Source organism: Pholcus phalangioides, unplaced genomic scaffold (genome assembly GCF_987345545.1).
Source record: "Pholcus phalangioides strain wild (caught in Gottingen) unplaced genomic scaffold, Ppha-v1.0 ptg000039l_1, whole genome shotgun sequence".
Classification (NCBI taxonomy): Eukaryota; Metazoa; Arthropoda; class Arachnida; order Araneae; family Pholcidae; genus Pholcus; species Pholcus phalangioides.
In genome coordinates, this window is record NW_028301625.1 from 27,489,813 (window position 1) to 27,515,439 (window position 25,627).

General features: G+C 36.8%; 1 protein-coding gene across 2 annotated transcripts in view; it reads right to left on the bottom strand.

Moving 5' to 3' along the window:
- LOC149065785 (potassium voltage-gated channel protein Shal-like) overlaps nucleotides 1-25,627 on the bottom strand; it is a 187,738-nt gene that overhangs the window by 19,867 nt on the left and 142,244 nt on the right. The window contains exons 2-4 of one of the 2 annotated variants that reach the window (XM_089253572.1): nucleotides 11,301-11,463; nucleotides 4,115-4,297; nucleotides 1,255-1,410 (exon numbers count right to left, since the gene is read on the bottom strand). In XM_089253572.1, the coding sequence (XP_089109698.1) occupies nucleotides 1,255-1,410; nucleotides 4,115-4,297; nucleotides 11,301-11,463 (502 nt within the window). Of the gene's footprint in view, nucleotides 1-1,227; nucleotides 1,411-4,114; nucleotides 4,298-11,300; nucleotides 11,464-25,627 lie in introns of both variants that reach the window. The other variant, XM_089253571.1, reaches the window with a different exon arrangement.

Genomic DNA, 25,627 nt, shown 5'->3' on the forward strand with positions numbered 1-25,627 from the left:
TACCAGATTTCATCACCATTGGAGTGTTATTCCGTGCTCGGGCAAACTCATAATATGGCCCCGTTCGGAAAATGTAGAAGTTATTTATTTAATAATGCAATTTTATGCAGCAGGATGCTTCGTCGTTGCCAATCTTGTTCATCTCATCACTAATTCATCCATGCACAAACATTATGCATATCCTTTATTTCAGGCAGAATTGGTGGCTAGAATAATTGTGCATCTTTGCTAAAACAAATCGTTCGTTCTTTTGTAATTTCTTTCTTTCTCTTGGGCAAAAATCACATTCAGACATTAAATTTAGACATTTGTATACTTCGAAAGTTCTTCAAAGCCTACGAGTCTATCAATGTGCGTGAACCTGCCTAGCATAAAAAAAATATTGTGCGACGAGAGGAATAAATGTCATGTCAAAAAGCGGGGAAGTTCATTTTGGAGCCAAATCACCAATTATTAGCTTTCGCCCTCCACCCCAAATACTGTTTTATTAGAGAAAATAATGGCTTCTTGCTGCTCTTCGTTTGAATTATGAAGCAATTACGATAGGTGGCCGTGAAAGGAAATATGAGTTTATCGCTATTAGCCTTCTAACAGTTTTGTCTAGAAAATTACCGCCGCCTTCGGAACATGCTGAACTCGTAAATTCATCGCGTTATTATTACGTTGGCTGAAGAGTTCCTTATGCTTAACACTAAAGAATATCTTTTGCTTTGTGCGTGTCACCACTCTCTCATCATAGAACAATCATTGATTATGATGAGTGAATATTGTACTTTAAACGCTTTTTAAAGAATGACTTTCAACATCCAAAAACCGTACAAGTTTACGAATTGAAAAAATTTAAGACAGCTTATAGAGTTAATTAGAAGCATTCCATAATTTAATGACAGTCTTTGTTAATTATTTTTCCTTAATTGAGAAATTTGTTGTTAAAGATTAAAGATTTATTATATTTACTGTTGCCGAGAGAGTTAGTACTTGTCGCATGTGATAAAATTTTTAGCAGAAAGTTAGGCATGATTATGACACAACAAATACACATTTGACATACACACCCGATACACATTTGGAACATAAATCGATTCAAATAGAGAATAGATAGAAATAGATTTAAAAAAAATGTGCGAAAACTAAAAATAATAAATAAATAAAAATGGGATTTGGGATATTGGTGCGAAGGTAAATATCACAGTATGTAAAATGTATAGTGCATTATGGAGTGCTCACCGTTGCACCATCATGAGGTGGACTTACGTGGTATGACTTCCTGCTACATCTTCTCCCACAGCAGCTTTGCAAAAGAATATTCTCGTGCGAAGTGTACGAGGGTAAAGGAGACATCGGTGGTGTTGATGAGATACGATTTGGCTGCCCGTTGTAAGGTACTTCAAGCTCTACAAACTCACGGTCCTGTGGAAAAATCCCATACTAACTTCAAACCAAAATCTACTACCACACATCGAAATTACAAATCCAATGAAAATTTTCTAAGTTGCAAATTCTTAACAAAAAGGAAGTATTGGAATATTCTACATTTCTTCAAAAAAAAAACAAAAACAAAAAAAACCAATTTTAAACTGTTATTTAGCTCAGTATGTCTGGGAAATTTTTACTACTGTTCTACCCCCCCCCCCCAACGGGATGTCAAATTTTGTAACTCTTTTATTTCTTGAATTTAACTTCTTTATTTCAACTCTATTAACGTTTTATCCAATCGCCTTCCTTTTCAGAAGGAAAGAAATTGTTAGTATTACCTTTCTGGAAAGAATTCATATAATCTTATATTGCAACCATGGATACTGCTGCCATCTTGGTACGTTGTAGCGCTTCATGGGCCCCCACAAGGCGGGGCTGTCAGGGCTACAGCCCTGGGGCCCGGGACAATTACGATCATTTTTTGTGTTTTTTCATGCTATAAATTCACTATAGAAGGGACCGTAAAAAGTCTGCCATGGGGCCCGCTGCCATGGGGCCTAGAGGGCCTGCTCCAAGATGTGGGGGCTTGTAGATTGCCTTCATTTCCCACTGAACTCAACTGGTTGGAAATTGCCGTATGGAAATATATCACCGGAATTGGTGTGCGGTAAAGTAGTAGGATGTGGGGACCATCAGCGCTTTCTTTTCTTATACATTGCCTTTCACGTTGGCCTTGTTCATCGTCTTACTGAGGGCACCATCTATTTTGAGAGAAACGATACCACTCCGCTATGTAGCCATCTCTGTATGTCGCCATCTGGAGGCCGTTGTCGTTAAGGCTGCGCTCATAGTTGAGCGAGGAGGTACGAGTTAGAAGAATTGTGACGAGCAAGAAAAAAATGGATATGGGGCATACGGGTGGAGGAAGAGATGCCTGCACATTGTAGAATAGTAGGAGAATAGAGAAAATAACCGGAGTGGGGTTATGAAATGTAAGGGTGTGATGATGATGATTTCTCCGCAGAAGAGGGAAATAAAAAAAAAGGAGAAACGGACCAATCAGCGGATAGCGAAAATCAGCAGATTCAGGTGAAATCAAACATGTTTGTTCAAGTCTGCCCCTCGGTGAGTGGCCTCTTTCTCTTCTTTTCCTCGTTTCTCGAGTTGTGCGGTGTAGAACATAACAATACAATTGTTTTCGTCGCTAGTCTCTATTATACACTCCCGTACCTCTTTATCGCCGCACTATGCGCGCGGCTTAAGCGCTATTAGCTGAGGTGATGATGCGCGGTCCCGTATAGCGTTCATATGTGCTAAGGCAGGGGGGTCTTCATCGTATGGCCCTGAAAGGTTTTTGTCATGGCCCGCCGATCATTTCCTGAAAATGGTTGAAAACATTGAAAGACGATTAATATCTACAATTAATTTTACTGTTTTCAAAACCCCATACATCACTTCTTGTCTCTTTAACCAGTTGCTCTACCGGCTAAATAATTTAGCCCCCCCTCAATGGGGCCAAATCGAATACAGCATGGATAACTATCGACTTTTTTTTCTTCTTAATATATAATATATCCCTCGTGCCAACAACTGTTACAAGAGCTAATTTCTCAAAGCAATACGAACCATTAATTAAACCAAACTTAATTAATTAGAAAAGCGTTGACATAAGAGCCATGTTTATCAGGTTACATTCGACAAAGATTATGCAAATCTTATGAAAGATGCTACCTGTGGTAGAGCGAAAGAGAAGCTCGGGTTTGTTAAATAACGTTCCAGGCACTGGATAACCATAAATAATGTTAATCACCAAGAGAATCGTAAAAATTACATACAAAATCTTGAGAAAATTATCTTCGAATTAGTTAGCAATTATTTCTTAAATAAATGATGACAATTAGAATTTGTTTAAAATTACAGTCCGTTAAACTTGAGACAAAAAAAAAAGAGAAATGAACACATTTTTTTGGATTGTTTCCAAGTAAGAAAAAGACAAAAACACAGCATCATATACTGCTACTCAAAGGTATACGTATCGAAATACATCATTAATTACATAAAATTTAATATATTAATTACATTTCTAAAATATAATAATATTTCACTTTTAAGTCGATTTGTGTTTATTGTCAGTAATGGTATTACTACAATTCTGAAGCATGTGAAGTTTTTTTTTCTCAGAATCTGTTCTTTTCGCTCCTCGCACAGTTTGCATGTCGGTTTATATGATTTGTTGTTAATCGTGTTGCCGATGGCAACTGCTTTTCTTTCAGCCATGGCCGGGACTACACAGTTTTAGGCTACCAGAACGGAATCCGACTCCGATAATGTAATAGGAAAATAATTTCTCTTCCCGCCACTTTTGAGCAAGAAATTACATTGATTATCTCTTTCTTAATTACGTGCCAAATTGAGAATCGCCCCGTAAGAAGGGACATATATTTCAGTAATAAACGGGTGAAACTACCGATTTAAAATACATGGGAGAAAAATATGCTCATGAAACGTGTGTTTTATACGTAATTTTTATATATTTTTTAAAATAATCAATTTCTATTTTGAATAATAATTTATCAATAACGTTACTGTAGGGATACCCCTATTATGGGTGAGGAAAATCGTACCTGAATATTAGTACATCTAAAACTGATTTCATTTCACCTATGTGCATCAAGTATTGAAATTAAAATATAATTACCGTTGTTTTCTCGAGACACCTAAGCAAATGGTGGTGTTGAAGTTCAAAGATATCTTCTTGATATTCTTCGTCTTCTTGGCCGCTTTCTTGAGCAACCATCCTAGCTTCAACTGCTTTCTTTTTGCTCACGAAAGCAGCACCCGCCGTTGCTTTGGCTATACGAATACGGGCCATTCGAGCTTTCTGCAATAAAAAATGAAAAACACTTGATCAATGAATATTTTTAAAAGATTTTTTTTACGCATTGATGTATTCCATTATTAATTACCCTATCGGTGTCTGGGGAGGAGCAAATTTTCACAAATAAATGAAAAATTTTTAACAAAAAATCAAAATGGAGCTACGAACATATACAGGACCAGATATATAAATAAGCTGATACTATACTCAGACGTATGTAGCACCCATTCTAATGAAGGTATTTTGATGAAACTTGGTATATAGGATACATGGACCATGGAAAAAAAGGAAGATTCAATAAAAAATAGTCACAATTTTTGACCACCAGGTGAAAAAATGGCACTTTTCTATCGCAGCTATCTTTTGTCCATGGTCCAATAAAGCAAGTTTCAATGAAATATGTCCACCACAGCGAGCACTACATAGATCGGAGTAGTGTCAGTACTACTCAGTTTAATTATTAAGTTGAGTAGTGTCAGTTGAATTATACCGATTTTATACTGATTAACAATTTTGATGAATGTATTGTGAGCAGATATAAAAACAATATTGCACAGAGTACAATAATAATGAAAAAGATATAATACATTCTATCAGCTTAACAATAAGTAATTTAATACTAAATTTTTATTCAAAAAGATATAAACAAAAATATGCAGTAAAACAGCGGTTCTCCTACTTTTGTCACCCGTGGCTCCCTTGCCTAATTCATGGTTCTTCTGCGGCTCCTCAGAATAGTTTGGTAGATATTTTCCCATACGAAAGAACCACTTCAAAGCATAAATAGGCACACAAATCAATATATCCAGCTCACCGTGTCACCTCAGAAAAAGTTTGGTGACGCCCCTAGGAGCAGCGACACCGAATTTGAAAATGCTGCTGTAAAACATATCTAATAAATATAATAGCTGTTGCTAAAAATATTCATTATCTAATTCCTTTAGGCCTGCTGGTCCTTACAGTCCCTTGAGGTCACAAAATGTTTGTTTGTATTAGTATGTGTGTGCGTATAGGTATGTGTATTATATGTTTGTATTTTGTGTATTATATGCTTGTATTTTGTGTATTATATGCTTGTATTTTGTGTATTTTATGTATTTTTTACACCATATGTATGCATTTTGTGTATTTTATGTACTTTTGTATTATATGTTTGTATTTATGCAATAAATTAAAAATACCAATGCCCTATACGTTTTTTGTTAAGGGTATGAAAAAATTGAAGTGAACCAACATACTTGTGATTTAAAAAAAAAATTAAAGTAACTAAGTATGTATTCAGTAATACGCAGAGAGCGTCTAAGGAAGCCCGTACCACCCCCCCCCCGCCATGCCGATCAAGAATTAGAAAACAAAGCAATATATCGGAAGAAAATACCTTTTCTATAGTATTTTAACCAATTCCTGGTAATTTAAATGCTTTCCGAAGGGTAGTAACTCAAAATTTCTCCGGGAAGAAAATTTTTATGCCCCCCCTCCCTCCAAAGGTCGATCCTGCCTACTCCCCTGTATGTATTGCAAAGCTGTTGGGAACTCACAAAAAATGTTCTCTGTGAGTACGCTCCCTTTGATATTCAAGGCAGACGTACAGTTAGCGGTGAAGTTTTTTTTTTGATTTTCTTTCGTCCTTTTAATATATTTCTGGTGTAACAAAACAGTGATGCAGATACTTTAAAAAGCGCGGAAAAAAAAGAGATATATTTTAACTCGGGAACGCTTCATGAATCGAAAATGAGTCCAAAGAAGAATCCATTGAGAAAGCGGATAACGAAAGTTATTTTCCTCTGCGGTGTAATGTAACTCGTGATCTTCGCTGCTGCGAAAAATGTGCAAGTATACTTATTTTTTTCTTACCCATGCACCGTAGATTAGTCTCATTGTTTGTAAGAAAAGTAAAAAGAAAAAGCGCAAGAAATTGCCTTGCTCATTAGCCATTTTTCATTTTACTTTTGTGCGCAAATAACGCTTTTCTAACTTGACGATTTCCTTTTTTCTATTCGATTTCGTTTTTTTTCTTTCCCAGTGAAAATAACTTCAAAACTTTTCACTTCCTTGGTGAAATGAATTCTGACGCTAATACCAAAGTAGCAAGAGATAGGTACATACATTTATAATATACTTTTATGGATACTGAGACGGAGAGCTCTGTTACATTTGAAAAATCATGTAATCATACAGTGTATAGTGACTAGAGTTCGCAGAGATTATATACAGGGTGAGTGGTTACGTCCCGTGGCCGGAAATTACTGGCGAACAGTTGATCCTACCTAGAGGCATACTTCCAATTAGAAAAAGCATACAAATAACGTGTAGGCCTCAGATACGTCATTCATATTGTAAGGGATTTTATAGTTATTAAAACAAAAAGAAAATTACTTTTTATACGGACACCCTGTCCTAAAAACCCTAGTTATGAAGTTGTTTCCCAGTCTCTCTCGTGATCAACAAAAAAAAAACATCAGTGTTTTTAAGCGAAATATTCGCTGAGATATTTGAAATCAAAAACCGGAGGAAAGTTAGGAAAGAGCAGCATGATGAGTTTGGGTGTCCGTTAGTTTATGCTTCTCTCTCCCAACTTTTCTCAGATTTTTCAATTCAAATATTTTAGCGAATATTGTACTTTGTACTTAAAAACGCGGAATTTTTTTGTTGGCCTCAAGGGAGATTGGGGAATAACTTTATAATTGAGTTTTTAGGACAGAGTGTCCATATAAAACGTGAATTTTCTTTATTTTAATAACTATACAACCCCTTGCAATATGAATGACGTCTATGAGGTAGGTCTACACGTTATTTGGATACCTTTTCTAATTGAAAACATGCCTCTAGGATCAACGGTTCGCCAGCATAGGTGGAGATAGACTTGGAAGTCTGGGGGGGGGGTATGGTCATTATTGCTGGGGGGGGGGCACGATGATGTCAATTCATCTATACATATATGCATGATCAGTCGACTTCACCTTTGATTGCCCCCCCCCCCCCCCCCCGCCCATGTTCGCCAGTAATTTGCGGCCAAAGGACTGAACTGATCACCATGTATATAAAAGTTGGTATGAAGTTATTAGTTTTTAAACATGCCGATTTTTTTAATTTTTCAGGGGTGATGTAATTTGCGTATTTGTAGACACTACCACATGTTAACTAGGAAGAAGTTGGTTAATTTTTTTTTCGATAGAGATTGAATATTTCTGCACGTGAGCAAGGAATCATTTGACTGCCAGCTTGTAGTGCGATCGTATAAACACATCATGAAAGTAAAACAGATACAGATGATTTACGGTTATGAGGTCTCAAACTTGATCGCAACACAGCAGAGATAGTCAGAAACGTCGACAAAGCATTTGGAGATGACACGGTACATGAAACAAATTTATTCAGTGATGGTTGCGAAAATTCTCATCCAGCAATATGACCTTTGCAAATGAATTGTGCGGACACTCGCTACCAGCCATTGCACGAAGGATTGGGAATACTTATCGTCCACGGAGCTCGTCAGGTCATGTACAGCAGTGTTTCTCAAACACCGGGCCGCGGCCCGGTACTGGGCTCTACCATTGATCACACCGGGCCGTGAGTGATTCACTGTTTCATTTTTCCTCATTTATTATGCATTAGTCGTGTGCATTACGGGGCCTTCCACAAGCAAAAAAGAAGTTAACCCGGCCGCGGGCTTCCCAAGGTTGAGAACCACTGATCTATATTCCCTTTTTTGTATGCATTTATATTACACAGTCAAGCCCTTCGTATTCGTGGTTTTCGTATCCGCGGTTTTTTCTTTTATTGGAAATTTTTTTCGGAAACACTCAGTAATCGTCATTCACGTGTTTTGTTTACAAAATTTGAGTCGTTCGTGTTTAGGATGGTTCATTTTTCTAGTGCTACTGATAATGCTTCGAAAAGACAAAAAAAAAAAAAAATAGTGAAAACTTTACAAGAAAAATTGGATATATTGACTATGCTTGGCGAAAGTAAGTCAATTGCTACTGTGGCCCACCATTGCGGAATCAACGAATCTACGGTGAGATGTATCAATAAAAAGGAATCTGAAATTCTATCATCCGTGGCTGTAGCTGCACCTGTGGCAGCGAAATTTTGCATCGCCTACGGGATCCATGTGTTTCTCGTGTTTCTCGTACAGAAGATGTTTCTTTTTGTGGGTACAAGACTGCTACAAAAAAGGTATTTCAAATGATTGCACTATCATAACGGAAAAGGCGAAAAATTTTTACTCTCCTATAAAGAAAGGGGCTGGTGAAACATCTGTTTCATCAGAATTTCACCCAAGTCAAGGTTGGTTTCATAGATTAAAGAAACGATTCCGATTACGCAATGTAAAAATCATTAGCGATCAAGCGTCTGCTGGCCAGGAGGCAGCTAGAAAATTTCCAAATTTTCAGACTTTGCAGAAAATTATTGAAGAGAAGCGTTATGCGCCTCAGCAGGTGTTTAGAGGTAACGAACTTGCATTATTTTGGAACAAAATGTCACAAAAAACACAAGCCACAAAGAATATCACCTAAGAAGAAAAGCGAGCCTCTGGTTTTAAGGCAAATGATAGACTTACTATGTTGTTTTGTGCAAATACGTATGAGTACATGATAGAGCCCATTGTCATTTTCAAATCTGCGAATCCATGAGCATTGAAGGGAAAAGATAAGTCAAAGCTCCCAGTATTTTGGATGAACGATGAAAAATGTTTGGATAACGAAAACACTTTTCCTGGATTGGGTTTAAACAGTGTTTCGTTCTGGAAGTCAGGAGGTACCTTGAGATTGAAGACATGCCAATCAAAGTCCTTTTGATACTGGATAATGCAGTAATGTGTGTCATTGGCACCCAGATGCCAATGACACACAGATGTGAATGAGTTCAAAGCTGATGGTGTGGAAGTCCTTTATATACCTCCTAATACACCGTCTATCATTCAGCCCTTTGATCGGGGGTAATGCGAAGATTCAAGGCTCACTATGCACGTCACTCAATGAAGACCATTGTGCACGCAATAGAAGAACATGCAAATGCAAAAAATGTCTTGAAGGTATAGGAAGAATTACACCATCGCTAATGCCATTACTGTTATCACTAGAGGTGGTAACTCTTAAGAGAGAAACAGTCAACTCGGGTTGAATTAACTTTTGGCCACAATGTGTGGCTCCAGGACACAACCATTTCTACAGAGCCAACTGAAGAGATTATAAAAACATTGTCACGTTAGTGAAACAGGTGGATGGAGAAGGATTCAATGATGCGGATATAGAAGAAGTAGAACAGCTAATTAATAGCAATTCAGAGGCATTGACCAAGGGTGAGTTAATGCAGCTGACAGCTCCTGAAACTGAAGTGGTACCAGATGAAAAAGATCAAGATAAAGAAGTGGAAGACGGGTTCACATAGCGGGAGGGCTTCGCAAGTTCAAATCAGCGATACATTATTTTCATGAAATAGACCCCTTTGTGGTACATTCTTCACATGTAGAAAAATTGGTAGAGGAAGCCTTGTCAACATACTTCAACGCTTCAGCATACTGGATGAATCAGAAATCACAATGTTCTTTCAGAAAACATCAACAATCGCTGCACCCTCTTCAACATTCCCTTCTACCTCTGCGTCCCCCTGCTCTTGTCATGATATTCAATAAACGAGATATTTACAAAAAAACAACAACAATAACAAAAAACCAATGATTTCTGTTATTCGCAAATTTCCCGTATTCGAGGTCACCCCCGGAACGTAAAACCGACGAATATGGGACGACGACGACTGTATTGTTTAATGCTTTTACTTATATCCATAATTGCATCAGAGCTTCTGATGCAATATTTTATAATGCTCTGTAAATTTCTTTCACGGCCGGAAATGAATTGGGGTTGACCTTCACCAAACATTTGAAGACATACTGTACACCAGTGTTTCCCAACCTTTTTGATGTTTCAGACCCCGTGCAGTTAAGGTCAATGCAACGCGGGCCCTTGTAACAACGGTCAATGCTTCTCGGACCCCCTGTGGCGAAAGTCAATTTCGAGTTTCCTCTCATCCCCATAAAATCCGAAATTTATTGTTTTTTACAGTTTACATGTAATAAGACATTGAAGTGGCAAATTACGATTTTACAGCGCTAAATGTGACATTCAAGTAATGGTAGTAAATGAAAATTACCCCCCGGATCCCCAGGGGTCCACGGACTACAGGTTGAATAACACTGCTGTACATGTTGTAGGAATTAAGAGTTCACTATACGACAGTGTGTTTTCCGTCACCCACAAACACTTGGTAAAGTCAAGAAGCTTGATGAATGACTTTTGAAGTGCTTCATGAATAGAATATGGAGTGTCGTCTGGTAGTTTACTCTTCTCCACTGTCTCAGAACAGAAGAGCCACGTTTTTGAACAAAGTTGCGACTGTGATAGAAAATAGATGTTGCACGATAATTGCCGCTGATCTGCACAATGACTACATGCCGATGAGCACTAAAACACGCGTCGAAAAACCAGTCCCGCTTTTTCCGAAAAATATGATGACGATTGCTTGGTGATGTGCAGCTGATATTACTCACCATCGTTCTTGAAATGAGGTGATTCCATTGATGCAGAGAAATACTGCATCAGCTGGGTACAGTGCTTTCAAAACCAAGAGTAACACGGTCTCTCCTCTCTCTCGATTTCTTTTTCTTTTGTGGGTTCATCTCCTTGGCATTGTGTACTTAATTCCTATTGAAATCTCTGGGGACCACACTTCCAAAATTAGTGTCAATAATCTGCTTCCAAATGTGTTTTGATATAGTGTTTTAACTCACCTTTCATATTCGACTACTCATTAGATGACGAAAAATGCCTGTTTAGGTGTGTTCTTTTAGCCCTTGAAGTTTGTCTCATGAATTCTAAATCATCCTGTATAAGGCTAATAGAATCGGTGAAGCAAATGAACCGAGAGAAACACCTCCTTCAGGCATACTTCATTTCATTCATCTCGGACGAGATGAATCATACTAGTCAAAAATATGACTTACCTTCTGTGCTTTACGTTTATCTGCTCGCTGACTCTGATGATAAATCCTCGAGAAGTTTGATACGATGACCGGCACTGGCAATGCAATGACAAGCACGCCACTTAAAGAGCATATACCACCCACAATTTTGCCTGCTGGAGTATCTGGTACCATGTCTCCATACCTATCAATACAAAAATAAATTTTGATATTCTTATAAATATATATTATACAAAGATTTTCGACTCATCTTCTCGATCATCTGAAACAAGGAATCTATTACTCTCAGTGAATGTGGATATAATTCAGTTTTTAAACCGAAACTAAAAGAAATTGAGACCAAACTGAAACGTGGAAGACGTATGTGCACATCTGTTTTATTTTAAGGCCGGGATTACACCATAAAAAGATTTGATAAAAGATGTTTTGTTAAAAAACTTGAAAAAAAGACCAACCAATAATCCTGTTGGTTACATTTGCTCGAATGCAATCGATACGTTTATTGGTTGCATTTTTAAGTTTTATGAAAGAACTTTTATATATCGAACTTTTCCAAACTTTCGACCTAATAGAAATTTCAAATAAATACTATTAAAATATAAATTTTTTGAAAATTCTTCTAGTATTTGCGTGGCTATCAATAGATACTTTCTACTTCGTTACATTTCTGAAACCACGAAATATTTATTTTGCTGCTATGACAGTCGAGCCCAGGTATAACGAAATCACACGGGAACGTAAAAAACATTCGTAATATATTCGATATTCTTTAGAACCGATACATGATAAATGCTCGAGTTTAATGAGAGAAATATACTCGAAGCAGCGTTTCTCAACTTATGATCCGTGGACTAGAGATAATCCTCAGACAGAATTGAGAATTTAATTATAATTAAAATGAAAATTATTCACGTGCGTCATAAATAAGTTATTAACGATATTCACATAGGATTGAATAAAATATAAGACCCATATACTGTAAACCAGTAGTTCTCAAAGTTCGCATCTCGGCTCTTAGAGGTGTCGATATTGGTGTGTGCTTGTTAACAGTGCTTTGAAGTGATGCTTTAATAGAGTAATCTGAGGAACCGTATATAAACGTTGACAGAAGCACGGGAGCAGTGGGTGACAGAAACTTAAAGAACCACTACTGTAAATGGTCAGTCGCGCGCGCGAACTGTTACAAATATTTCAATTAATTAAGGTAAGGTGACTTTATTACCCTAGTACAGGGGTTTCCAACGTAAAAGCTTTCGTAGAACCCTGGATGGGTATGGGCTATTCTGCGGAACCTTTGATGGCAATGTTTCTTAAAGTGTGCGTCGTGACTCCCAGGGGTGTCGGCAACCTTTGTCAGGGGCGTCCAGTCGCTGCCCTGTCGGCCTTGTTGTGGGGGTTTATATTCATGGCCTCTCAACATTATGGGTGACCCATGATGGGATTTCTGGGCGAAGTGACAAAGTGATGTTCTGTGGCCCCCATACTTTGCTGAGTAACAGCTTATATATTTACATACTTGCATTCGAAAATCTACTCGGGGGTGGGAGAAAAAACTACTGTAATTACCGTTTTCTCTGTTGTTTGGTCATTTGATCATTTTTTTCGCACCACGGTCATTTTCTGCACACGAGGGCTAATGTTTTTTACACCGGGACCTACAATTCATTGCTGATTCCGAATGGCAGGCTTATTTTAAATTTTATGGCATAGAGGGGTTGGTGCGCTAACCCCTCGATCGGTGACTCCCTGCGGTAGCAATTTTTTTACTGCGGTCACGTCACCGTTTTTTTGTCGTACCCCTGTGTCAGGAACTTTTTCTGACAAGGACGAACCGAACATCGAAGAACACCTTTAAACACCCTTTGGTATGTTAGGCGAGTATCTTATCGACCTGGGCTACCGCGCCCTTGTTTGATCATTCGAATTGGTCAGAATTTGTTAAAATATCTACCACTTTTTCGTCAAAATGCAAAATAAAGAACAGCATCAGTAACAAGAATTTTTTTTTATTTGCAAGCTCTCCGGATTCCAAAATTTTTTAGGGATCCACGAGGTTTGGTTCCGCGGAACATCGGTTGGAAATCTATGCCTTAGACTCATCGTGAGTGAAAACAAAACCCGGTTTTCTGTGCAATGTGACGTCTAATCGTTGAAAAAAATGGCATAGGGGACATTATTGGCTGCAGGGATAACACTGACATTACACTGCACATCAATGGTAGATGATGAGTCGGCCTGGGTTTCCAGTGGCTATTGTATTCAGCCACCTCGCTGGGCAATTTGCCTGTTGTAGCCTTTGTATTTAAAAAAGTGGTTATAGTGCCGGATTCGTGATGCGAGGATCCGGGTTCGAACCCCACAATGGTGGTCGGCTGAAGTTGGTTTTCTGTGGTTCCCAACTTCAAGGCGCAAATGCGAGCCGATCTCCCCGTTAAAAAGTCTCGCCACAGAGAGCAACAGTCCTACAACGGTAAATCATTCAACCATAACACTTCACTCATAGTTAGTAAAACTGGGGGCAGATGACAGCACTACACATAACAAGCATTACACAGGAACAAACTTTACGCCAGGTTGCACTACACGTACACGCACATTCCCGCATGTACCGATTCGTTGGGGGGTTCCGCGGGGTGGGGGGGGGGTGCATGTGTGGTGTAGCAGTAGTAGGTAGGGGCTCGGGGATCCATGATGTTCTTAAGTCAGCCACCTCGTTGGGCAATTTGCCTGTTGTGGCGTTGTATTTGTATTTGTATTTGTATCCTGAGCTTTACAAAAACTGGGATAAACAAAACTGCGGTTATATGTCGATCCCTCTTTATTCGAGCGGTTGTGGGAATCACCAGAACCAGCGCTATCTGTAGCTAGAGATCGTCATCTAGCCATAGATGGTACTGACTTGACATATCCATAGTCTTTCTCGGAATAGTACGATAGTGCTTCATAATCTAATTTTGTTTCTGAAAGCGAATTTCTGATTTTATGGAATTCAATCCGATAAAAAAATTCCATTCTTGTCAAAAACTTCGTTATATCCGATAGTCATAAACAAGGTCCGCATGTTGTTGCCCTGAAAAATCTTCAAAAATGACTTTAAAAAAATGCCCTAAAAATTTGGAAAAATGCCATCAAAATAATAAAAAAAATGTTCTCTATGTTTGAATGACGAAAGAAAAAGTTTTGACAGAGCATCCAAAATCATGTGTAAATTTTTTTTCTCGAGTTTTTTTTTTTCTCTTTCGTTCAGATTTTATCAAAAATAACAATTTTTCTAATAAACGAGTTATAATTTATGTATCGGTTAGGAACACTGCTGTTATGGACCCCGCAAGGGTGGGGCTGACAGGTCTCCGGCTTGGGGGGGGGAGCCTGAGAAAATCTTATCATTTTTTGTTTTTTCACAAGAAATTCACTATTGAGAGGTCCGTGAAGAATCCAACTGGAGGGCCCTTTTGCTAGATGTAAGGGCCATGACTGGCGTACTGGGAGAGGGGAAATAGGGTTTTTTGCAGTAAAAAACCAAAAAATGAACCCCCCGAGAAAATCCTATGTATGTCTATGGTTAGGAAGCCAAAACATCATCTTTTATTTTATTTTCCGAGAAATTCAAAAATATTTTTTCATAAGTGCTCAACACAATAAGTATTCATGTAATTTTTCAATCTTTTCTATTGTCAAAAAATTTAAAAAATAAAAAAATATCGTGAAAAGGCCAAAAATAACCCAAAAGTAAAAAAAAACGCTTTCACAGTGAAAAATGCAGAAAAATGCCAAAGATACAAAAAAACGTAATTGCTATCAACATCCGGGTCCCGGTCATAAATATGGCAATTCGCTATAAGCTATATTTTTCGCATTATTTCGATATTGCAAGAAAGCATTTGTTATAATCGATAATTCGTAATATTCGATTTCGTTACAAACGGGCTCGACTGTATGTAATACCTAAATAAGCAAGTTTTGAAGTAATCACGGTGGGGTTTTAGTAAAAAAACATTTCCGAGAGCTCAATGCTATTCCTGGTCTCAAAATTTTGCCTTTCTTTTCAGCGTATTATGTTGTTACTATGGGAGCACCATGTTTGATGATATTCATGTGCAGTCAGTGGAGCGTCGAGACTTTCCGGTCCAGTTATATCCTCATCGTTCCGTATTAGATGAGGTGCTTCTTGTTCTTATCGAAGTCATCTTTGGAAGCGCAAGCGGAAGACATATCTTTCAAAAGACGAAGGCATGTCACTCGGAAAAAAAAAAGATATTCTACTTCTTCAAAAACCAGCTCTTTTATTCAGCAAAATCTACGTCCAAAATAAATAAACCAAAAATTTTCCGTACATGCCAATAACGTTACTTTCCCGGTGCAGTCTGAAAGGATTCATTTCGCATTCATGGTGAGATGAGACAGTTTTATGTGTGTGTATGGTTATTTCAACATGGTTTTAAATTGAAAAGTCTTTATTACTCCCACGCTAACTCAAAAAGTACGCAAGAAAAGATATTTTCGCAGAAAAGATTAAAGCATTAAAAAGATGAGACTGTGATTCGAAATTTAAAATTATAGACATTTAATAACTTCGACGTTTTCCATCATTATCATTGACATTAGCGAGCGAATTAGCTTCTATGAAATTCCTCAGGGTTAATTGGATTCTGAAACACCTTTTTTTTCTGTTCCTTTGCATTAGTTGCACAGCGCACGTGCCAAAAAGCCTGTTGCCAACCATTCAAACCTTACACCGAACGGATTAGTTCTTATCAAATTAAAGGCTACCGCTACGACCACGACGTTCGAACTGAAGCTTTTCTTGAGAATAGTCAATTACAAGAGAGAAGTACAGAAGTATATTGCGGTAAACAAACGATCACTGTTCATTTACCACCAGTGCATACATGTAGATGCATTGGCATTTTTCCAGAGAAAGTAGACCTTACCCCGATTTTCACGTAGCAGCTTGGTAAAGGCGTAGAATTTCTGAAGTTGGGCCACATTGAACTCCATTATATGAAGTAGCGCATTTTTTAACATCTAAACGTTACAATATTAATATTTTTTGGGTTTATTGACCTATGATAAACACAATTACACGGAAAATGATACAAATATCCGGCGCATAGAAGTATTCGTTTGGCGAGACCACAGGTAATCAATGATTGCTTAACTCCGTGCTCATAATACCGATCTGTGGAATTTAAGCTTTGAACGCACAGATCAAGTTTTTGGATTTTCTGAACCATAATGGGGGCGTAGGAAAACTGTTTTGGGCCATACCTAACCCTTTTAGGACAACAAGGATTTATGGAGTAACATAAAGTTTTAGGTGTTGAAACGAGTTCATTTGAGTATACATTTAACATAAAACATCATAAATTGCAAAAAAAAATTTTTTTTTTTTGGGATTTAATTTGCAACTTTTTTGATAGATGTCGCTAATTCTTGTTTTCCAATAATGAAACAATCACAAATTTTCACCAGAAAGGGGGGGGGAATTATATATTTGATAGAAAATAATAAAAAAATCATCTTCGATCATGCGTTTAATCAATATTTTACATTGGGACACACGTGTCTCTCGGTCTTCAAAGGGTTAAAACACAAACGATAACTCGTGTGAATATTTTATAAAGCCCAACCTACCATTTTTCAAACCAATAAAAAAATTCACGATCACTTTTTTCCCAGCCTTTGAGGCAAAAATCTTGAAACCTATCCCAAACAGTATTAAACATTATTATTAAATTATTTGTGTTACTTTAAAATTGCTCGTTGGGCCGATAGCATGCTTGTCTGAAGCCTCATGTGACTAGTGGGTTGGACCAGGACCTCCTAGAGATAGAAGGCCTCTGCACTGTGTGCCATAAAGGTCATTCAGACTACCTAGCAAGTTTGCCACATTTTGAAACACAGCATCCTATTTCGTTTCTTCTTATTTTGGCGTAGAATCTTCCTGATTGGCTCACAAATACCGCATAGTGATTGGATGTGGGGCATAGAAATCGCCAATTCTGAGCTCGATCATTTCTTTTCCTCACAACGATGATACTGGCACGAGCAGGGAATTTTTTCCCTGAATATTCTGAGGGAAAATGGACTACTTAATGACGTCACAAAAAGAGTGCGGAGGCCTTCTATATCTAGGAGGTGCTGGTTGGACACCCCTGCTCTAAAACATTGCAACTGAGATTTTTGTTATACCTCGTTTCATTGCCGAGTTTGATTTGCTAACCTCCGCACTAGAGACGCAGTAATTTGTTTAAATTGATCGAATACGTCCGCTTAACTGGAGATAGACCCAACGTATATAGCATTCGGGAGACATTACGGATTTTTTTTCCTGTATTGACGGAATATGTGTGTATTCATTTCACACTCTAATTTATATTATTATGTATTATAATATTATTAGTAATTAAATAGCATTGAAATTCAATCATTAAATAATATTATATATATTGCATATTAGAGGTGAAAGAGAGAATATGAATACACACATACTAATGAGTTATGATAGAATTACTTTGAGAACATCACTATTCAGTACTCTGACAAAAATGAATGGGATGAACCTTGATTTTTTGGAGGGGGGGGGGGAATTTATTTCAAGATAACTCAATCGTCCGATATATTTTTGGAAGTATCTCTAGAATGATTCAGAATTTCATCAGAATCGAAGTCTGAATAATTCCACATCACTTTTAATAATGAGTGGTTTTATAAATAAATAATTAAAAAAGAAATATAAATTGCAGATAAAAAAAACTTAAGTCATAACAGGTTGTGGCGCTGCTTGTCTTGTGCAATTTTTATATTTTTATTATGCTTTTTATGCCACCCACTAGCTAGGCATTATCTAGTGTCTTCTTGTATTGGAGTTCAGTCTGGCTCCAACTGTCGACCGAACATGTACTAAAAATCTCTCTCTCTTCAATTTCTTCTATTAAATAACTTAAAAAAGAAAAGGAGTCATGACTCAGGAAAATTTCCAAAATAACGAGACACCCACCAGCACTCGCGTTTCCACAAGGTTATGTGTTAAAACTTCCATGTTCTGTGACAGGACAATGCATAAAACATAAATACTTATCTAATCAGTCCTGGTGTTAATTAAATTACCATGATACCCCCAAGTTAAAATAGGATGGGATAAAGCGAATTATAAATTTTGTAAATCGATTGAGATAACCGTACGTTTCTAAGAATATATCGTATATACTTGAGGGCATATATGTATCTTTCGAAACCATGCTCTAGAGCCAATATTTGAAATGTTGGTTCATCGCAACAAATCTATTAAATATGGAACAGTATCACACCGCTCTCAGCCGTGTCTTTGGTCTTTCTTTGTAATAACACCCACGTATATAAATATGCAAATGCCCCCTAGTACGTAACACCGAAAACGAAATAATGGACATAGTTATGACATCTATCGAACATTTATCGTTTAGCTATCGGACTAGGCATTGTGTTGGATATATGGCGTTATGCTTCATCCCAAACTGCAAATAAATCAGAAAATACTTCTAAAGAGAATAATGACATTTCCTAACAACACGATATTCTTATCAATGGCTTGAAAAGGAACAGGCTGGAAGATAATCCCCGTAAACGCTTGCGACGAATTAGATGATTACTAATTGGTCGTATGTCAAACGATAAGCCTTGGCACGTTAGGAAGTATGAGAATCACATTACTGAGATATTATGACCTTGATTTAAAACGTTAGTTACACAGACGTTTTCTATTTTGTTCCTGTGTTAAAATAACATAATCTCTTGCTTTAATTATAATATTAATGCCCATTTTATAACCTAAATTTGGTGTTGAAAATAATTTTTTTGAATTTATCAAACAATCACAGATGATAAAAAAATGATAATTCTGAGTGATCAATTGCCACTTATTCGAAATATATTTTTAACATAAGCGAAAAGCAGATGCGCTAATCGGCCATTGCTCAAAATGAAAAGTTTTGTCTAGAGTTTCTAATATGCATGGTGATAACTACACTTTTCAAGCCTTTTCATCCGTAAGTTTTGACGTTTATTAGAACTTCAAAAGAGTTAATAAGGCGACAAGATTTTGAAAATATCGTCAATAAATTAAAGCAATGACAAAAAACCGCAAAAAGCAATACCGTACTGAGGAAATTGATTAAGAATTTTCTTTAAAGAATCAACGTTCCGCTGTTTACGGATGAAACGATTCAAGGGCTTTTGAAAGTGAAAAAAGGGTAAAAGCGAAGAGATATCTAACGAGTCTCTGCTGCACGATAGATAAACGGTCGAAAGTATAGATTGATGATGTTCATCGAGCAGATTTCGATCGGTTTTGTAACAAGCGAGAGACTTATGAACAAAATTTTCCAACTGGAGAAACCAAATGAGTATTAATACATTTATAAACGGTAAGCGTATTAATCAGGAAACTAATTACATTCTTATTCAGTTATTTTAATTGTCTTTGAATTGAATTAATCAAACACATAAGAATAGGCACTTCGATAATTGCTAGGATCACGAAGACCTCTACTAGACCTTTTTAAACGTGACCAATTGTTCAAGAGCCTCTTTTTTTCTTATGTAATCGGTAGATGGAAATGGTGTCTACTTATACGAAGTAAATCAGTGTATTTTAGTCTCGAGTGTTGTATGTTTTTCCCTAAGGTAAATAACATGTTACGAGACTATATACTGTGCAAACATCGGCCCCACCCATTTTGAGCTTAGTTTGAAGATGCACTTCCGAAGGAAGAACAAGTTTGAAACGTGCGTGTGTGACTAAACGCATTACCTACTAAACGACATCACGGACATCGAACGTGTCACTGTGTTTTTGTTGCTTTTTTTTTTTTTAATGTGGTCCCACTGGAAATATGAATAAATAATGAATCCCAGGAAAGAAGCCGATCAGTGACGCACGAGCCATTGGACACGCGAATCTTTGGTTTTTAATCCCTGAGTGGATTTCATTCCGCTTTGCCAATTATAATACCTGAGCTTTTTTACCAAATCCCACAAAAAGAAACGACTTCTTTGACTAAACTATCAAAAAATCAATTAATTAAAAAGTGCTGAAAGCCAGTAATTGAAGTCGAAGAACGCACGCTGCATGAACTGCTAAAATAAAGAACACACAAAAATATAAAAAACAATGTGATAGTAGTAGTAGAAAATTTGCAAGTAGACTGGCATCGTTAAAATTAGTATAAAATGGGAATAGCATTTACAATGCTTTCAGTTATATTCTTATCAAACTTCATCTAAAGTGATTATGCTTGCACTATTAACAATTTGAAGTAGAATGATTATTTTGAGCTAGATGCATAGATGCTTTGGATCGAACATTCAACATTTCTCGATACAAAGTGTCTAGGGCATTATAAGAATAATCTCAGAATCGCCTATTATGGACAAAGCAGTCATTGGTTACGTCTGCTTGTTGACCATATTCAGTAACCTCTTACCAGAATCATCCGTGGAAAAAGACAAATATCACACTACGTTAAATACCATCTACATACAATACATTCAATGAAGGACGTACTAGAGACTTGTCTATGAGGTCAGTGCAGTGAATTTCGGCATTGATGTGATATTATACCAGAACGACTGGAGTTCCTTTACTTACATCACGAAATTGGAAGTAACTCTTGGGATCGAGAAAAACGTAGCTTGGTCGACGAGTCATAATTTCAGTAGGTATGAGCAGACGGTAGGGTTCGTATGTGGCGCAGACTTTTGAAGCCACGGACCTAAGTTGCCAACAAGGCACTGCGCATTGCGCAAACTGATGGTTGCTCTGTAAAGGTGTGAAAAGTGCATTTCGGCCCTCTCGTTGACGTAGACGTGTCATTGACTGTAGATCGCCCTGCATAGCTGTTTAGTGAACATTTACAGCTCTTCATGAATTTCGTATATCAGATTTTTCAAGATATAATGCATCATGTCATCTGTCTGTCATGGTTTGCAACTGGTTTGAAGAGCATTGTAGACATTTCTAACGAATGATTTAGCTACCTAGATCACAAGACACGCAATCCTGTGGAACACATTTGGGATATTATGGACATTATGAAAGGTCTATTCAAGCAAAAGATCCTACACCCGAAACACCTACGCTATTATGGGATGCCATTGGGACTAGTTAGGCTGATCTTGCATTGACTGGTACAGTCCCCCATGTCACAGCGAGTTGGTGTACTTTGTCGGGCTAACGAAGTTCAAATACGATATAAGGCAGCTATGCCATGAATTTTGGCCCTTCAGTGTACATTTTTTCCGTTAAACTTTTTAAACTTGAGTTATTTTAACTAGCTTCTCTCCTAATATTTAGACGAAAGCAAACATTTTGGAACAATAAATGGAGAAAAAAATACTCGCGCTTATGCAAATATTCACATTTTAGGCACACGGGAAAAAATAACATTATTTTCAGTTAAAAAATAACAACAATACAAAAGGAAAAGGGAAATGAAATTATCAGCTAAAGAGACTATTTATTCATATAAAAATACGGAATTAACGGGAAACTATTTTTTTTGTTCATTTTATGCAAATTTTTATGAATATTCTTTCCAACTCGATTATGGGTGAATTAATTGTTTTATCCTCTGCGAAGAAATTTTTAAATTGGAAGGGAAAAACGTTGATGATATTTACATGTTGCAAAAAACAAAAATATAATTAGAGAAATCGATACTGAGGGAAAACCGGAGAAAAATTTCATTAATTGTTTGTATAAACACAAAATTTCAACTAGATTTTGAAATTCTTTCCGTTAAAACGGTCGAAATGGCGATGGTTATATGTTTTTTTCCAACTACCAAGAAATTTAACTAGTTTTTTTGGGAAAACATTCCAATTTCACTCTATTCATTTATTTATTTTACTTTGTAATTGGTAATAACTTTAGAGACGATTTAATCAGCTCGGAAAAATGACACGTTTGTTGCGAGATCATGGCTTAATGGATAGGAAAAAGTTTTAAATCTGGCTATAAAGGAAATTTTGTAAGAGTCGAAAACATTTCCAAATGTTGGCTAAATTAAACTGAAAAAATTCAATGTAGCGTCTCTAGTCTGGATCTTTAATAGTCATAATACGGTTGATTAGATAAGGTTTTGTTTTCTTATTGATAATTCCGAAGTCTTTGTAGAGAGGTACAATGGTTATTGAAACTTTCAGGTTAGATCATTTTGTAGAAGGCTATTGCCACGGAGTTCCGACGTAATAGCTTTTGGTGATCTCATTGACTCTGGACGTTTTAGTGGGTATAGTTTTGTGGTGCGTATGCTAATTTCAGAGTAGTAAAGATAGTTGATCAATTTGGCTTTAACCTCTACCGAACACAGGGGAAACAAGGATGCTTGAAAAATCTGCTGAGGAAATAATAGAGATTTGCTTCAGAATTTGTTGGATCACCTATCAATAAATATACGATGGTGTCGTGAGAACCGTGACCATATTTCAAAAAAGCAAAAAAGGGTGTTTTGGGTAATTAATATATGGGAAAATACGTTACACATCGCCAATTGCTGTCAAACTAATTTCTGATCTTCATAATGCTCCCTAAACACTGTTAACTGTCATCACGAAATTACCAATAAGTGGGTAGTAAAAAGTCTAAACTTCATTTGAATTCGAACCTACTACATTGAACATTGAAGGACCGGACACACTCCGCTTCCCATCTCAGAGAGATATCGAAGCTTTCCCGGGGGATGGGTGTATCCGAAAATTTATTAATTCAGGTGAAAATAACAAACAACGATATACATATAAGATATACAATAAAGAATCTGGAGTAAAAATTGTGATCATAGCATCATCCACAGACAATCAGTCCGTAATCGTAATAGTCCTTATGTAAATAATCAAGGAATAATTTTGTCTTGTATGTTGTTTGTCGAACCTACTACAGTAAAATCAAATCTGCAGTGGATTAAATGAAATGTATTTCATAAAAAAAAGTTAAATCTTTTTATACATACAGTATCCAAAGTGAACCTCTGTTTACACTACGATAAGGGTACACTACGACACACAATAAGTACACTACGATAAGGGTCACTTATTTAAAGGACGAGAATGCCCAGATCCGTATCTCTTTAAACAAGAACTTATTCATCTCTGAATAAAGGACACCTCTATTTGAGTAGCAAAGGGTTTTGTCACATGGGTGTCCCTTATTGAAAGGTTTCACGATTATACCGTATTTGTAGTTGAAAAGTTGTGCAAATTATTAAAAAACTACAATTACAGTAAAAATAAACGTCATGTACACTGCATTGTAAAAACTGAACATCTTTATGAAAAATAGGGGCAGTCAAAAAATGGCGAAAATACGGAAAATCACGTAAAAAATACGGATCATACAGTCACCCTAGTTATACTGTATATGTTCCAAACTAACATGTCTGCATACCTCTCTTTGGATGTTTTTATACCTAAATTTACCTACAGATATTTTTATTTATTAGACGGAAGAGAGAAAGACTTTTTAAACACACACATTCTTCATAATTAATAAAAATTTTCTGCGTATTGTCGATGCAGTACATTCAGTTCAACTACAGGCATGCAACGTTTTTCACTGATGGAACAAAACTGCAGTTCAATGTTTAGAACGCTAGTATGTTAATACTATCCGACCAACTATAATGGTGAGTAGTCTTGGCAGCGCTTTACAGCGATTTACGCCATTTTCCGCCGCTAGATGGCGCCACCGGAAATATTCCCGATTTTTCGCGCGTTTTTGACCGACTTCCTTTTTTAGCCGAATTTATAGCACCAGATTACCTGTCCGATATATTTTGAACCGGACTACCTGTCGACCGTGTTTATTTTCAAAATGGCGGTATTTTTTTATGTCACTGTCGAGACGTTATCTTGACCATGGGATGTTGTCTGTGGTTATCAACTAATTTCCGATAATTACTATACGCTCTTTGGAGTTCAAATCCAAAGTAAAACTAAAAGGGGGCATGGGGTCATAGCGTTATCTTGACCATGGGATGTTGTCTGTGGTTATCAACTAATTTCCGATAATTACTATACGCTCTTTGGAGTTCAAATCCAAAGTAAAACTAAAAGGGGGCATGGGGTCATAGCGTTATCTTGACCATGGGATGTTGTCTGTGGTTATCAACTAATTTCCGATAATTACTATACGCTCTTTGGAGTTCAAATCCAAAGTAAAACTAAAAGAGGTATTGGGTCATAGCGTTATCTTGACCATGGGATGTTGTCTGTGGTTATCAACTAATTCCCGATAATTACTATACGCTCTTTGGAGTTCAAATCCAAAGTAAAACTAAAAGTGGTATTGGGTCATAGCGTTATCTTGACCAAGGGATGTTGTCTGTGGTTATCAACTAATTTCCGATAATTACTATACGCTCTTTGGAGTTCAAATCCAAAGTAAAACTGAAAGGGGCGGGGTCTTACTCGTCCAACTGCGAGGGTTCCTTGATTTAAAAAACGTCGCTCCTAATTTTGATGTGCCTATGATCGACGATCGTCCACGGAGTTATTGGTGAAAAGGGCGCATATTGTGAACCATATCTACTGTTTTTCAATTATTTTCCACGAACCATTTTTTTAAATAAATTTTTAAAAATTTTCTCAAGATGGTCGATCACGTGACCCACGTTGATGACGATACTAGATGGCAGCACTACCGATATTTAACTTCCGTGAAAATTATTCACTATGTCGTTATATAAAAAAATTTATGAAATGTCGTCCCGATTTTCTCTTTGGACATGAAGCTGTATTAGAAATGAATTTAAAAGAGAAAAAATTACGTCGCCAAATTACGGCGAAAATGTCAATTTTGGCACCAAACTAACCAAGATTTTTCTCTAGCTGTTTTCAAATCTCAAGTTTGAAAAGATATAGTTCGTTTGTGGTTGATGATGATGCTAATTAACCACTAGTGTTCAAATTATGCTGCTTCGAGAAGACCCTTTTTATAAAAAAAATATCCAAGTTAATCAAACATGATCCAAAAAAAACGCTCACTTTCCAAGCGTTATTATTTTTACCCATCGTCTTTGGATCTTTAAGAGATTAGATACCAAAAATATGCACAAAAAAAAAAACCACACACAAGTTTTCATTGTCAACATTTCTATATTTCCTTCCATAACGAAACGAGATTTGTAACTACACCCTTAAAAAGCTTATTCTTTAGACATCACTTCTTATACCACATAAATAAGAAAGATATTGTGTCTTCCCGCACTTTATTATTTTATTTCTATTTTAGTTTTTCATTATGTCACTTTATTCATGGCTTTTATTTTATTCACTTCAAACACTTAAAAATTTATTTATTTCACTTTATC